Source organism: Trachurus japonicus, chromosome 7 (genome assembly GCF_045865225.1).
Source record: "Trachurus japonicus isolate A0001 chromosome 7, Traja_1.0".
Taxonomy (NCBI): Eukaryota; Metazoa; Chordata; class Actinopteri; order Carangiformes; family Carangidae; genus Trachurus; species Trachurus japonicus.
In genome coordinates, this window is record NC_140913.1 from 6,521,432 (window position 1) to 6,537,305 (window position 15,874).

The 15,874-nt window shown below is 41.3% G+C and overlaps 1 protein-coding gene across 1 annotated transcript; it reads right to left on the reverse strand.

Moving 5' to 3' along the window:
• Nucleotides 1–672: 672 nt before the first annotated feature.
• On the reverse strand, nucleotides 673–2,659 carry pdyn (prodynorphin). The gene is made up of 3 exons (XM_085780960.1): nucleotides 2,484–2,659; nucleotides 1,977–2,113; nucleotides 673–1,463 (listed from the first exon to the last, which is right to left on the reverse strand). Exons 2-3 carry the CDS (start codon nucleotides 2,097–2,099, stop codon nucleotides 882–884), a joined length of 705 nt encoding a protein of 234 aa, XP_085637086.1. The 5' UTR covers nucleotides 2,100–2,113; nucleotides 2,484–2,659; the 3' UTR covers nucleotides 673–881.
• Nucleotides 2,660–15,874: the final 13,215 nt, after the last annotated feature.

Sequence of the window (15,874 nt, forward strand, 5' to 3'; positions counted from 1 at the left end):
TGAAGCTTCTTCTGGGCCTGTACGTGTGTGTGTGTGTGTGTGTGTGTTTGGTCATGAAAGTGAGATTTAGACCAAATGTGAGCCAGAAGTGACGTCAGGTTGCCACAAGGTGGCGCAGTGAGATTAATGGTCAGTGACTCAGTCTTGAGCGCTTCATGCTTAGTGTGTTTGTAGCGTTGGACACAAGGAATTAAGAAATAAGAAGAGTTTCATATTCATGGACACGAACTGCAGAGAAGGTTAAATTAGCTTTACAGGATCTGTCCTTGAGAAAAAAGTTTCTGATTTCACTGTCATGAGGAGAACAACCAGAGAGCATATAGGTACAGTAAAAGATAGATTTATGTTTGGGTTGATTTGATGACTGCTTTGACGTTTTTTTTTTTTTTGTTTTTTTTTTAATCGTCTCTCAAAGTCATTCATGATAATAAAAAAAACATTTATTATAAAAAATCAGGATTAATCTGGCCACAGAAGGAGACCTCCAGTCAGTGTGTCTTATTGTGAACTCACTGTGCACCTTTGTTCTAGTTTAAACCTCAGGCTACAATCACAATATGAAACCACGGGATAAAATGTTAGTGAAGTGTCACTATTTTTCTGAATGGGGCCTAAAAAAAAACCCCAAATCAGTCATTTTTCCCTTTGAAAGTTCGGACAGACAGGAAGTGATTGTACTCATGGTTTTTATTAAAGAAGCATCCTTTATTGAAAGACAGACGATGACGCCATCAACACACAGACGAGTCGTTACACAGAAGGCAACTGAGTTGGCTACAAGCAGATCAGCAGGCATATGATAACTTTCTGGATAAATGTTGGCGTTTTCAAGTGACCCAGTCCCCTGTGGTGTGTCTGCCTGTTGCAGGCTCGGCTCGGCTCTATAAGGTCAGGTCGTCGTACGAGTAATACGGCTCCTCCACCGAGCGCACAGAGATTTTGAAGTGGCGGCGCAGAAAGCCTCCGTACCGCTTGTCCCACTTCAGGTTGTTCAACTTTGGTCGGATCCTCCTCATGAAGCCTCCGTAGCGCTTCTGCAGCTCCTCGGGCTCCTGGCTCTCCTGCTCCGCCGAGCTACTCCTCTTTGACTTGGGGCCGAATTTGCGTAAAAAGCCGCCGTAACGTTTCGCGTAACCGTGGCGCACCTGATCCTCCACGGGATCCTCGTCCGCGCCCTCCGCCGCGTCCGCGTCCGCGTCCGCGTCTCTCTCCTCCAGCTTCCTCAACAAGTCCTCGTATTTCTTGGACAGCGCTCCGGATTTCAGGATGTGGTTTTCGCGCCACGGCGAGGTGAATATTTTGTTCTTGTTCTTGTCGATCCTCTTGATGAAGCCGCCGTAGCGCTTGACCAGGTCCGCCTGCTGGCTCTCCTCCTCCTCCGTGGCTTCATCCTGGCTGAAGTCCGCCAGCCCCGGAGCCTGGCCGCAGCTCTGCAGCTGCGCCTCACACTCCGCACCGCAGGACTGCAGGGCACAGAGAGGGAGAGAGAGACCCTCAGCATGGATGGAGAGCTGCTTCACACTCTTTCTACTGCTCGTTTCTACTGATTTGGAGTCAGTGCGAGACTATATTGGACACTTCTTGGTGACTTTAAAGTGGCACCATCACACCAGCTTTATCAGTTAAAGATTCAAACCTATGTCAACTCTTCACACATATTTCAGAGACACTATACTGTACAGTATAATGTATAGCCTATACTTTACTCAACATTCACATCACAAGAAGCTACATATAAGGAAAATGTCAGTTCCTTCAGTTTGGATTATAACTAGGATCATTATATTTGACTGTCAGTCCGAGTTCACCACAGTCCTCCTACTTTAGGGTTTCTCTTTGTCTGACTTGACTTGACTTGAAAGTAAAGAAGCAGGAGCCTAATAATAAAATAACAATAATAGTAAAAAAAAAAAAAAAAAAGAAATAAAAAAACCTCTAACCAGCTGTTGGCTCTGAGCTCCTCGGTGTGAACTTACCAGGCTGCTGAACGCGCCGTCGGAGCTGAGGATTTGCTGCGCACATTTCTGACACTGTGAAGAGCAATCTGTGTGGATGGAGGGCGGCAAGCTCAGCATCAGCACCAGGACATACCACTCCATTCTTCACCAGATCCCTGCCACACACAAAGAGAAAGAACAGAGCGGTGAGTGATGCTCAGAGTTGGATTTGGATTCATTACCCCCCATCTCATTGTATTTTAATATTGCAATGACAATAAAGACGTTCAAGTCAATCCAATTCAATTACTCAGAGATTTATGAAACAAACCGAACTGTACTGATGTAAATGACTTTAAATCATAATTTAAAACAGGCTGAACTCATGAGAGAAACACATCTGATTCGTCGTGGATCTGTGCGCTGTGCGTAATGGCGCACTGGCACCGAGTCCTTCTATATCATCACGGAGCAGAGAAACATCACATGTGGACTGTAAGTCGCACTTTGACACAGACAATGAAGAGTCAAGTGTAGAGTCGGTACCTCAGGAGTTGGACAGATACTTCCAGCCGTGTTATGACTCGCAGAGACGCATCTACCATCAAATGGAAACTCGCTGTCCGTTCTCCAACACTTCCCTCCTGCGCGGCTCGTCGCTCTTCTTTTTATCGCAGCGGACTCGTCCGTGTCACCGCGGCGCATCAGAGCGGCTTCTGTTCGCGGACCAATGGGAGGGAAACATGCTGCGTAAATAACCCACCGCCTCCCGCTTCAGGAGCTTTAACAACGCCCACACAGAGAGGGCACAGGAGAGGCAGCGCAGCTCCTCATCACCATCACCATCATCATCATCATGATCATCACCATCATCATCATCATCATCTCTGGAGGAAGGACTGGATCAAACTGTGCAAATTACAAACATGGTTTTAAATGTCCAGTTGGTTTCGGTCACGATTGTTGTGGTGTCCGCAGGGGTGGCCGTGGTATTTTTAGGACCCTCATCTCCCACTTGTTCCAGCGACCCACAGACAAGAAAGCAGGCACTAAACTGATCATCTCTCCCCAACATCAACATTACCCACACACATCAGCCCATACACGACCAGCCACATGCCTGTTACGCAGTCTGAATCAGGCCCAGACACAGCAAAGACAATCAAATGCCACTTCTTCAACATCTGGACCAATTCTGGTGAAGATATTTCAATCAATACTTGAGGATAACAGCCAGAATCCAGATGTGGAGGTATGTAAAGGATCGGACTCTGGTTGCATATGTTGGGCCAGAATTTGTTGACTGGACATTTCCAAGTATTTCAAACATTTTGGGGGGCTTTTAGGCCTTTAACTTGACATTTCTTTAAAAAAAAATTTTCTTAGGCCTTTATTTCGACAGGACAACTGTAGAGAGACAGGAAATGGGGAGTAAGACAAAGATGCTGGGCCACCGGTGGAATTGAATGCCTCGCCTGGACATTTCTTTAGGTGATTCTTGTGACAACAAATTGATTGATCATCAGTCATCTCAGAACCTCTCATGTAGGTTGATGAGAGAGCTGAGAGTGAAACAGAACAGGGCAGTTTGATTTTTCAAGGGAAACTAATTGTGAGAACCATGAAAACAAATTCAGTCACTGAGAATTTCTTGGCACGACCGTCACTCCCACGTCTCTGAGCAGACCTATTCACCCGCGGTATGTCATGCTTACATTCATGTGGTCCCCGAGGTCTTTGGGTGGGCTATACGTGCCTCCAGGTTGCTTTGTTTACGAGCCAGTGCAGTGGAAGGACCCGATGAAACGATCCACTCTGCCTCAGCCCGTTTCAAGGTTGCAGCCTTTCTAGTCTCACAGCCGGATCAAGGTTGTACACTGGGTCTTCTTCCCTTTGTTTTAGGGGAGGAATGAAGAGAAACCTTGGGCTGAGAGCGAAGCGCTGCAACACAATGGTGCAGTCCCACTTTGGTGACTGTAGAGTGAAGCTGATAATCCTTTTTCCCCAAATATGAACCTGAACTAGTCCCTGAACTAGTCCCTTGGTCTGCTGCTGTGGTTTATCATGGGTATTTGATTATATTTGCACATTAGGGTTCGTGATACATGTTTTACAAGTTCACTTCACACTCATCACTTTAAGATAATTAAAGATAATAAGATTCTGGGTAACTTCCATGACAACCATGTTCAACGTTTCATCACTCACCGTGCCTGTGCTATGTTTCGTTGTGTTGTGGAAGGTGCTGCTCTGCTGTATCCAGGGCACAGACACCTTCTAAATTTAAAACATATCATTGAAATATATGCAACAACTCAGACTCTAATGTGATTTTCACACAGCGGTGATGGGTTTTTTAACACCAGAGTTTAGTCACCAGAACAGTCAGGCTCTCGAACTGTCCTGCACTCGGATCTTGAGCAGGGCTTCTTGGTCACCAGAGGATGAATCCTAATTATTTGGCAACTTCTTGATTTTTTCCTCTCCTACTGTCACAAGACTTTTGTGAAAGACAAACTTATACAAATAATTTGGCTACATTATCATGAAATTTACTCAAGTCACGTCACGCTCCCAAAAGGATGAACCCTTCGCACTGAAATGTTGACTTTTGACTACACAGGCATGAACAATGACATCTTATATCTTATATCGTATTTTAGTGACCCTTCCCTTTCTTTCTTATCAGTAGCTATTGAAGTATAAATAAACACAACACTGCTTGTATCCACTTTCTTTAATGGCACAATGCAGCGGTGTCCAGACACACCCAAGGGGCACAAAAGGGCAAAGTTCTCTTGATTCTTTGCTCACTCGTTCCAGTGCTGAGGATAGAAACACACACTGAAACGCACTGATACCTTTATCAAATTGTTAAAGCAGAAGTAAGCGATCCGGTCGTTTTGGCTAATGCTGCGTTCCAGGCAGGCTTTTGAAACCGTAAATTACAGCTTCAAGTCACAACTTACGACTTTGTAGCGTTCCAGGCAACCCACTCGTGTTTTTCCGACCTGTTTTACCTGTGAAAGTCACTGTACGGCCACTCGTAACTTCCGACCCGTGAACTCGCACCTGATCGAACTGGTACGACTTCACAGGTCGGAAAAACACGAGTTACGGGCTGCCTTGAATGCACCACAACAGTCCTCGTCCCTACGTCACCACATTCAGGCGCATCCCTTGGCTGCACACACAGCCCTTCATGCCGTTCTCTCTCCTCATTGGATAAAAATTGTAGGATACGTGAAAAGTTTTCTCCTCGGCTTACAGCAGAGTAGAGTGACTGACAGACCCGTGTTTCAGTCCAAACACTCTATGTAAGTGATTGCTGTCGGAAGATATAACTATTTAAGACTTATATTAACACAAATATATCACTTACTTCTGCTTTAAGGGTCCGACATTCTGGGTGTTTTGTTAGGTGTTGATGATCCTTGAGAAGATATGTTTTTAAACCATAAACCATTTAGCACTCTAGTACAAACAGGTTGACAATGTTCTGAGTGATCTAATAAAAATACAGATTTCAGGTTTTTACTCCGAGAAACAACCAACCAAGTCTGGACCCTGAACGCACCAAGTCTGGGCCCTGAGCACACCGAGACTGACTCTTAAAGGTGTACAGAAAAGAAAATTGAATTTAAGCCCACTCTGGGTCATAAAATTAGTGTAATAACTCATCTATCAGACGATGTAGGCCAAACTTTGTGCAAAATTCTATTTTTGAGTAAATCCGGGATGAAAGTGTGTATTTTAGTGTAGTTTTTTTTTTCGCATTGGATAATGCAGGCGCACGGATTATACGTCAGCCTGTACACGATTCACCAGCCACTGATATTGGATCCGTAATCCGTCATTCAAACATCTGACACACGCACACACACACGGAGCTCGGTCTTACCCCAAGCTTTGAATATCCCGCCCGCTCGATAACGACCAATCAAATTCGTTTTCCTTACTCGGGTAAACTCGTGTTGCAGCTCGTGACAACTCGGCGCGACAAACAGGACAAACGGCCATTTCTGTACACACCAAGACTAGAGCCCTGAAAACACTACTTCTGGACCCTGAACACATCGCATCTGGACCCTGTGTAGCTCTGTACAGAACAAGATAACAGCTGAACCCATCTCTCATGCAACTGTGATGGATTTGTGTTATTGACCATGATAGTTACTATGGTTACCATGGCTTACTTTCCCACCTGCATTTGTCCAGCTTTTACTTTTTGGGGGATTATTTTTCATTGGGAATTTCCTAATAGCCAATAGTACTAGTATATGTTGACCCCATATTTGCAAGCAGATATTTACACAATGAGTGCAAGAGGTCCTAGTGCTACTAAAACACACCTCTAGTACTCAGTGCTGTGCTGCCAACACACTGCTCACGCTGCACCTCCTGTGCTGACATGGAGTCACCACCTGCAGCAGACAAAGCTCTGATTAACTGTCCGCTGCCTGCTCAGCACCAAGGGGGCATTTTATGGCTTGATTATCAAGTCAACAGTAGAGAGTCGATAGTAAATGAGGGGAAAGCGATGTGAGATAAATACAAAGCCCCCCAGCCAAACTTGAACCACCGATGTTACTGTTCAAGAAAAATAACTAAATAGAACAAAAAAACTGATTACTTTACACAACATTAAAAAAATCCACAATGACAAAGCAAAAAATGTGATTCTGGACGTATTTTGCTCTGAGAGATTTTGTCTCTCTACTATAAAAGCCTGATTGATGGAGAGCTTGTGAGATGGTCAGCCTGGGGCAAAAAAAAGAGAGATTTCAACAAGGTACTGAAATGGGAATGTGCAAGAAATTAGCTCAGTATAATATGAACAGAATGGAGTGGGACCCCTCAATACTAATTCTTATACAGTGATTAAGATAAAATTTATCAGTTTCACTGATATTTTACATCAAGAAGCATCAGTGCACCAGTGCATCATCTGATGTTGGATGTTGCTGGTTGACAGTGGTTAGTTTTGGTGTCATAAGCATCTAAAGATCATTAAAGGATAGCCCGTGTTGTCTGATCACACAGTGGAGCAAAAAAAAAAACTGCCCCTGACTAGAACATACATCAACGGTTTTGAATTGAATTTACCTCTAAAACAACTCTGTCTCATAACGTTCTGTTATTATCTCATAGCGTGGTGAATGTGCAGGTCACAACTTGTCCACCAGAGCGTTTTGGAGTTGTTGGATTGTGTATTTGATGAGTTTGATGAGGGAAACCAAGAAATCCCATTAGCCTCCGTAGTTTAGCTCTGAGCAGCTCGCGGCTCTGCTCCGCCGTTCTAAAAATAGCTTGCACCGACAATTAAAGGTAACAAACCTACTCCTAAAACTACAGGGATTATTGTAATGGGTCAATTTGCCAAAATGTTGAACTATCCCTTTAAGTCTGTGGATGGCTGCTTGTTGCAGACCAAGTAGGCTACACTGCTTCATGGGATTGGCAACAGCAATCCGAAATGGCAGAGGCCTGGCACCACTGGTATGATGGTTCAGGAATGGTTTGAGGAACACAACAGAAAGAGACTGAGGTGCTGACTTATCCACCAAATTCCCCAGATCTCAGTCCATGCCAGCATCTGTGGGATGAGATGGACAAACAAGTCAGATCTACAGAGGCCTGACACTGACTCACATTTTGAAACCTATTTAAGAAGAAAAAAAGCGCAGTCACAGGTCTTATTGCTGCTAACCATGTGCTCAAGGTGATTATTTATCATCACATTTAAATACGATGAAGACGCTCTGTTGCGTGTTATTCATATTGTTTGTGATCCTCTCTGAGGGCTTGAGTGTTAAGTGTTTGAGAATCATCCTTATCTTATTCTAACCATCAAATGATGATGTATAAGTCAACCTAGACTTCATGCTTTGTCTGTCATCTTCACTGGTAGCAACACACCCACACGAACATAGCCTCCTGAGTGTCTTTCTTTCTTTTAAAGGCAGTCTATTTTTGCTCTAAACATGGCCTAAAACACTGACCTTGATTCACAGTGTGAATCAGGTTCAGAACAAAAGCCAAACATTTGTTAACTTTATAGTTCTCTTATTATATTGTGTGCGGAGAGATGCTGGAAGATGATGAAGATGTTCAAGTGTGAAACTATTACCTGGAATGCAATGGCAGCTGAATATCCAGGGTTAATGTTAGGTACTGGAAATATATTGGTATAGTGTATATATATATGAGGGTTAGGGTTAAGGGGTTAGGGTTAGGTATATATAGAAGGGTTGCTTTTAGGGATGGGATTAGGATTGTGGTTTAGGGTTTGCATTTCTGGTTCAATGTCTAGTATTTAATTAGGGTTAAGTGTTTGGATTTTGGGTTCAGGAGTCAGGATTTAGGCTTTCAGGTGCAAGGTGCAGGGTCCAGGGTTAGTGTTCGGCTTTAGGGTTGATAATGAAACTACAGGGAATCAATACCAACACTGTTGCTTTTAGTCTCTTCTGGCTGATTCTATGGGTCCACAACGTGGCTGTTCTGGTTCAGTCCCATCACCTCATTGAATTTCATTCCAGCCAACATTAAACAAACGCATAAGAATCAAATTCTACAACAACAACAACAACAACAAGTTGTTTCATTGACCCATTTTCTCTTTATAAATGACAAAAAGACAATATTACATCAGCTATAAAATACTATGTGTACATTGAAATAGCTTAGTATAACATCCAGCATATAAAAATGTCATCTTGTATTATCTTAAAATGTAAATGAATGTGGTTGGTACAGAAAAACAATATGGTTGCGTTAGGGTTTCTTCTTCTAAAAGTCTAAAGGTATAGCTATTAGAAGAAAATGAGGGGTCATTAAGGGTCTGATATTATCAACAAATAAAAGGAGTTTAAATTAAGATTAAATTACTTTATAATATAAATATCTTCATAAATATTTAAAATAGTAAAATTCAAACTTACATCATAACAAATTCCAATATTTTCCTGATTTCCTGGTCTGCCTCTCAGGATTTAGTCAAAGAAGTTTTTACTTATATTTCTTTTAAGAGGGTATAAAAGCCTCTAAAACGGAAGCTGAACATAAAGTTGATGACATTTACTGTTGTCACCCTGTTGTTGGTGGTAATGGTCGAAGTTGACTGACAAATGAATACATTCTTTCCTTCCTGCAGACAGTGTAATCAGACACTGCCAACATTGTGACGTTCGGTTTCAGAAAAACAGAAATTCCTGCACCTACACAAATAACAAAAACATTGTTTATCTGCTCTGCACTGAAATACTTTCCTATCGTCCATCAAGAAAAATCTGCAGGGATGGAAGACATTTTTCTTAAAGACTGCAGCCCTTAAGTCAGTGAATCATCCTGTATTAATCACATTTAAACCACACAAGATGCAAACAGCCTCCTCCTCTGAGATGCCATTAGGAATACATGTTTCTAGTGTTGGCTAATGGTATGGTGGACTAAACTGTAATCGTGCACATGGGGGTCACTGACTGTCAGATCTAAACATATGGCTACAGGATCCTATTTACACTATGTTGTTACTCAGAGACAATATATGCTTTTCTTTGTCTTCTAATAGTTGATTGGATTATGGTGTTGTATGAGATACATAGGTGGTGATTATTGGGGAGGAAATAGATCATTAACGTAAAAACACATTGATATTCTACATTTTTCTCAATGTTAACAAATCTCATGTGCATAACCAACCCTGATGTATCTTGTTCCTCTGTACTAATGGCAGAGTGAAGAAAAGGCCACATGAAGCAGCAGCTTCCGCTCCAGCAAGCCAAATAAGACACTGATGTTTCTGCTCACCTCCTGAAGGACAAGACTGCGTTTGTTTCTGCTGTTTTTTCAATAAATGATTAATCCACTCCTTAGGCTTTCACATACACTCACACACAGGCACACACACACACACACACACACACGCTCGGGCCTGACCGATACAGAATTTAAGGTGATACAGATATTTTTTATTGACTCTGCCAACTTCTACTTATCATTTAAACTAAACCGTCTCTGTATTAACAATATGTCATTTATCAAACTTATCTGCCCCCCTCACTTATATAGTTTCAGGTGACAGGTACACAAATCCAAAGTCATGGATGAGCGACAAAACACATGGAGAGGCTGCTGTTGGTCTCCTGTTTCCTACCAGCAGTCAGTGTTTGCTTCAGTGAACCATGGCCGGTGACCACAACCGTGTGTAGTTCAAATAAAATCATTTGCTCATTTAATCTGGAGGATTTGAGAGATGGCAATAGACGTCTGCAACACCTGGAATCAAACCAGGGAATGTTTGATTGTCCCCTCGTCTCTGCTTCCTGCTGTTTGAACGTGTTACGTGATTCAGTGTGGTCTTTCCACGTCACCAACCAGGTTGACATTAAAAGAAACAACAGCTGCTGATCAGAGAACCCTCAGGTAATCACATCTAGGGTAGGCTGGTTGTAAACAGGTACACACAGCAAAGACCGAGGGCAGGCAGGCAAGTCAGCGTGTGACTTGTTTCTTGTACCACTCGGGTCACAGAATTTGTGCAGTGAGATATTATGAGTGAAATTTTGGTGAGTATATAATGCTATTAGCTGTTATATACTATACTATGGGCACGCTCCAGTGGCTCACCCTGTGTAGAGTGTGTATTGTAACACATGGGATTGGTCCCAACTAGGGATGTCACGATTATAGATTTTCTTGGTACAATTATTGTCAGAGAAATAATCACGGTGTTAGGATTATCACAATTATTATGCATCAATAAATTTCACAACACTATGAATGTGTAAAATCATAATAGTCAAAGTATAATTACATTACTAATCTCTTAATATAGGACCAGTTATTAATCACCTGGGGGAGGTGTTTGAAATATTTAATTCATTAATCGTCATCATTAGTCATTAATTGTCCTGAGTTTGAATCTGACTTGCGGCCCCTTTCCTGTCTCTCGCTCTCACTATGTGTAACAATTTCAAACACATTTAGCTTTATTGTTACTAGTTTTACGTGTGTGTTTTATTTGGACAACTCGGGTTGTATTTTTAAATGTGCTATATAAATAAATATGTATTGTAAAAGCCCAACATAAATATACATTATTACTACTCTGACTGTTACAGAAACAATAAGCAGTATGTAGTCATAGTCTCTCTTTCTCTCTCCTTCTCTCTCCAGTCAAACCCAACCAGCTGAAGCATACAGCCCCTTCCCACCCTGAACCTGGTCTTGACCTTACCCTGAAAACTGCCTCCAAATAATCATCATTCCACACTATACAAATAAAAGAAATTTATGATATGATATGATATGATATGATATTATAATCATATAAAAAAACTGTGTAAATCTGAAGGGATTATGCTTTTCCAGCTTTTGTAGTGAAGTCACTCTGATGTCTAAATTCTTGTAGACAAGGTGATGCTTCATATTGTTGTCACTTCTGCTCTACACATTAATAATGCACAGGTTCAGGTGTCGGGGTGAGGTTCCTCCACAGAGGAGTGATGTATGGCCGCAGGGCTGCAGGATCAACAAGGCTACAGAGGTGAGGTTTCTCCACACTTCATCTCATTGCTTTACATCAGATAAGATGAAGTGGAGTACATGATAATACATCCATGGTAAGAAATTAGCATCTCTCTTTCCTTACCATCTCAGATGGCAGATTACGTTAATTACATTATGTGTCATCTCCCCATGGGCTTCCTTAACAAAGACAGCCTGGTAATGCTGGCTGCCTCACAACCGCTAATAAGCTACTTTAGCAAATACTTTAAGCTATTGTCACAATACTGGGCACAGATTTCCTGCCACAGAGGGAAATCCATCAGACTGGCATTTTAAACTGCATCAAACTAAATGAATGAGTCAAATAAGTCAGTCTACAAGAATCTACAGGTGGCTGGCAGCTCAGTGAGGCTGCACTCATATCCTATTCCTCAGCTTGATTTTGTAATGGTCTAAAACATATTTAGGCTAAGGCTCTGTGTCCCTATAATTTTCAAGAGCTGATTTGTTATCACTCCACTGCACAATTATAAATGCATATCTAAAATAATATTGCCATTTCACACCTGTAATCCAGGTCATTTGAACTGAATCAAGGTAAAGCAGTTATTTTTTTTAACACTCTCTGACACATCAAGGGAAAACCCTGCATGTTTATGTAGGCTACATATGTGTTACCATAGTTACCAGATGAAAAACTAAAATTGTACACACAACTCCTTAAGACTAAGAAGTCTGTTAACAGGCAGCAGATAACAATCAGCAGATGGATTTATTAGAGGTTTATCTTTTTGGTAACACTTTATTTTAAGGGGTCCTTGTTCCTGTGTATCTACCTAATTAATTACAGTGTAATTACCTATGTAACCGTATGTAATAACATGTACTTACATTGTAAATACATAGTGTATTTTGGTGTACTTACAGGTCCTTGTTACACTTGTAATAAGAAATGCCAAAGTGGCCTCTCTCTGCACAAGCATTTCTTATTACAAGTGTAACAAGGACCTGTAAGTACACCAAAATACACTATGTATTTACAATGTAAGTACATGTTATTACACACGGTTACATAGGTAATTACACTGTAATTAATTAGGTAGATACACAGGAACAAGGACCCCTTAAAATAAAGTGTTACCATCTTTTTAAATTCACGCTCAAATTACACATTATATCTGCTGGGATGAAATCTGGTGCTTGATTGGTTTTGCTTGGACATAGTCCACTCGAGGGTTGGGGTGGGGCTCAGAATCACCATTGCGGTTTTAGTCCTGTTGGACCTTAATGCAAATCAACCAAACCAAATATGCAGACACTGATCTAACAGCAGTTTAAAAACAGTCCCAACTGTACAACAGCTTCCCAGCTCCCATCAACCCCCTGTCCTCCTGTGCTGCTATTCTTCATCCACCCACTAGATGTCCCTGGACTTTTTTCCCGGCCTGTATCTGTCTGCTCACCTGTTTTTCATATGTAATCACCTGAGCTTCCCATCCTACTGACACACCATAGGCTATAGGTCCCTTCACTACCTGCTGTTGTATCCAGTTTCGGTATCCTATTCGCCTGCCTGTTTTCTGCTATTTTATTTTGTCAAAATGTAATATTACCATATCAGTAACACTTTACTTGACGCCTGTATCTCTATAACACATTATAACCATACTTATAATGCAGTTATAACACTGTATAACTATAGTTATAAACACTCATAAATGATGAAAGTGGCACCATTGTAAAATCATTGAGAAGTATAATTTGTTATCTTTTTCAAATTTTATAAAATTCTCTTTTCTGAAAGTTGTTTTTAAGTGTGTCAGTGGACTGGCCCCACAAGCGATGTCACAGATTTTCACTAAGTCAGACAACTGTGGGACAACGACAAGGAGCATGAGCAAGCAAAACTGTAAAATTCGAAGATGCAGGACAACATTCGGTCAATCATCCCTTTCAGTGCTGGGTACACACCTATGGAATTCTTTACCACCAGATATCAAATCCCAAACAGAATTAAAGATGTTTAGTGCTAAAGCTAAACATTGGCTTAAGCAGCAGCAGAAATGTGAACATTAACTTCTCTCAAGTCACTGTCAATACAGCATTTTACTAATGTTTAATGTATTTAATTTGTGCAATTTCTTAATGTAAATTTTGTAGCTGTGTTTATTTATTCATGATAACTATTCACTGTATTATTCACTGTATTTGTATTACTGCACTTATTGTAACGGTATTCAGTATCTTTTATCCTTCTGTAGCCTGACCAGGGACAAAGACTGCAAATTAGCTGAAGCTAGACGTCTTGTATGCATCGCATTTTTCATTCTTTGTGGCAATGTTGTATGTATCGTCCCTGCAAAATAAACATTAAAATAAAATAAATAAATCATAATGCTTTATAACAATAATCATAACACACTATATCTTCATCTTGAGGTCAGGTATTATAATACATTACAATTGTTAGTAACTGGCTGACAATGCCCACATTTATAATGCATTATAGATATAGTTATAATGTGTTATAATTGACTTATAAACGTGTATAACTATCATTATAAACACCCATAAATCACATAAGACTTTATAACAATAAGCACAACACATTATAGAGCATTATAACTCTATTATAATACTGAGACCTTATAAGTCATTATAAAATGCTCTATGATATCTTGTGCTTATTTTTATAAAGCCTTATGATAATTAATGAGTGTTTATAATGATAGTTATACACATTTATAAGACAATTATAACACATTATAACTATATTTATAATGCATTATCGATGTGGTCATTGTGAGTGAGTTACTAACAATTATAATCTATTATAATAGGCCTACTTGACCTTATAAGTCATGATAAAATGCTTTATAGTGTGTTATGATTATTGTTATACGGCATTATGATAATTTATGAGTGTTTATAATTATAGTTATACAGTGCTCTAACTGTATTATAACTCATTATAAGTATGGTTATAATGTGTTACAGAGATACCATAATATCTTGTTCTCTTGTGTGTTTGTATTTGGCTCTTCCTTACCTGTGCTGCTCCCAGTAACCTTGACGTTAAAAGAGTTCCTGCTTAGATCTCAGCATCTGAATGAATGATAAACCCCAGAGGGAGGGAGGAGGGTTAAAAAATTGTACATCAAAAACATTCCAGCACTGGTCATGTATCGGCAAATGAGATATCGTTCTAAACCTGACACACACCCACGCACCCTTACACACTCACACACACAATACTCAATGATGTGTGTAGCCCCGGGTTTCATAAACGCTCCCCCTTCCTCTGTTTGAGCAGCCTTGTTTGCATTTACATTCCCCAGTAACCTGGAGACACCTGTATCTCACACAGAGCGCCGGCTTACTACTCCCACATGCTGCTAGATGTGCGCGCGCACACACACACACACACACACACACACACACACACACACACACACACACACACACACATACACATACACACACTACACTATACAGCCTGGTGTTATCGTATGTGTCGTGATTTACAGCGCAGTTACACAGATAGTAACCTATTACTGTTTGTCTTGAGTTCAATGGCCATGAAACAATGAACGTCCTCATTGTTTGTCCATTTCCTCGCTCTCATTCAGAGACTTGCTCCTGTATGTCTGTAAACACACAATCGCATCATGACACAGTGCTTGATGGGTAAACTGTGACCCCTCCTCAGGCTTTTCCAAGCATCATCATCGTCATCTTCATCTTCATCATCGCCATCATCATCACAGCTTGCCCTCCACCCCCCCCCCCCCCCCCCCCCCCCACCCACCGACTCCTTGGTGACGCCTCACACCTCCACCAATGAAAAAGATCTGTCATGAGACAAAAGTGAGCCGAGAACAACACCGCCAACCTGAGCTCTACACCGTATCTGGTGTGAAGGTAACCATAGCAGCCGTTAAGAAAAGCTGCCATCACCACCATAAATAAACCTTTCTCGATCACTTTATACATTTTCACCTCGTTGAATAGAGAGACAAAGTGAATCAGAGAGGGGCGGTGATGCTGTAAGGCCTGGGAAATCTCACTATGTTCAAGTAAAGGAGCGAGTAACTTTCTCATTGACGTCATCCTCCATGTGTGCGAATATAAAGGCATTATGAGAGGACGCAAGACGTGTTCAGGTGACACTCAGGCAGGTCTTCGCCTGTTTGGATCACGCAGATGAACCTGAAAACATAACAGCCTTCCTTGAATGGAGCCTAATGGATTCAGACAGTGATCAAAGCTCTTCATACACGACTCTCAACTGTTGTGCTGCCCAGCTAGCAGGGGTCCAGACATCTTTGATATCTCCCTGACTCAGACTGTAGTCCCTGCAAGGGTCTGCAACAGCTTCTTTCCCCCAGATCCCTGGACTCCCTGACCTGACCGCTCTATTCCTGCTG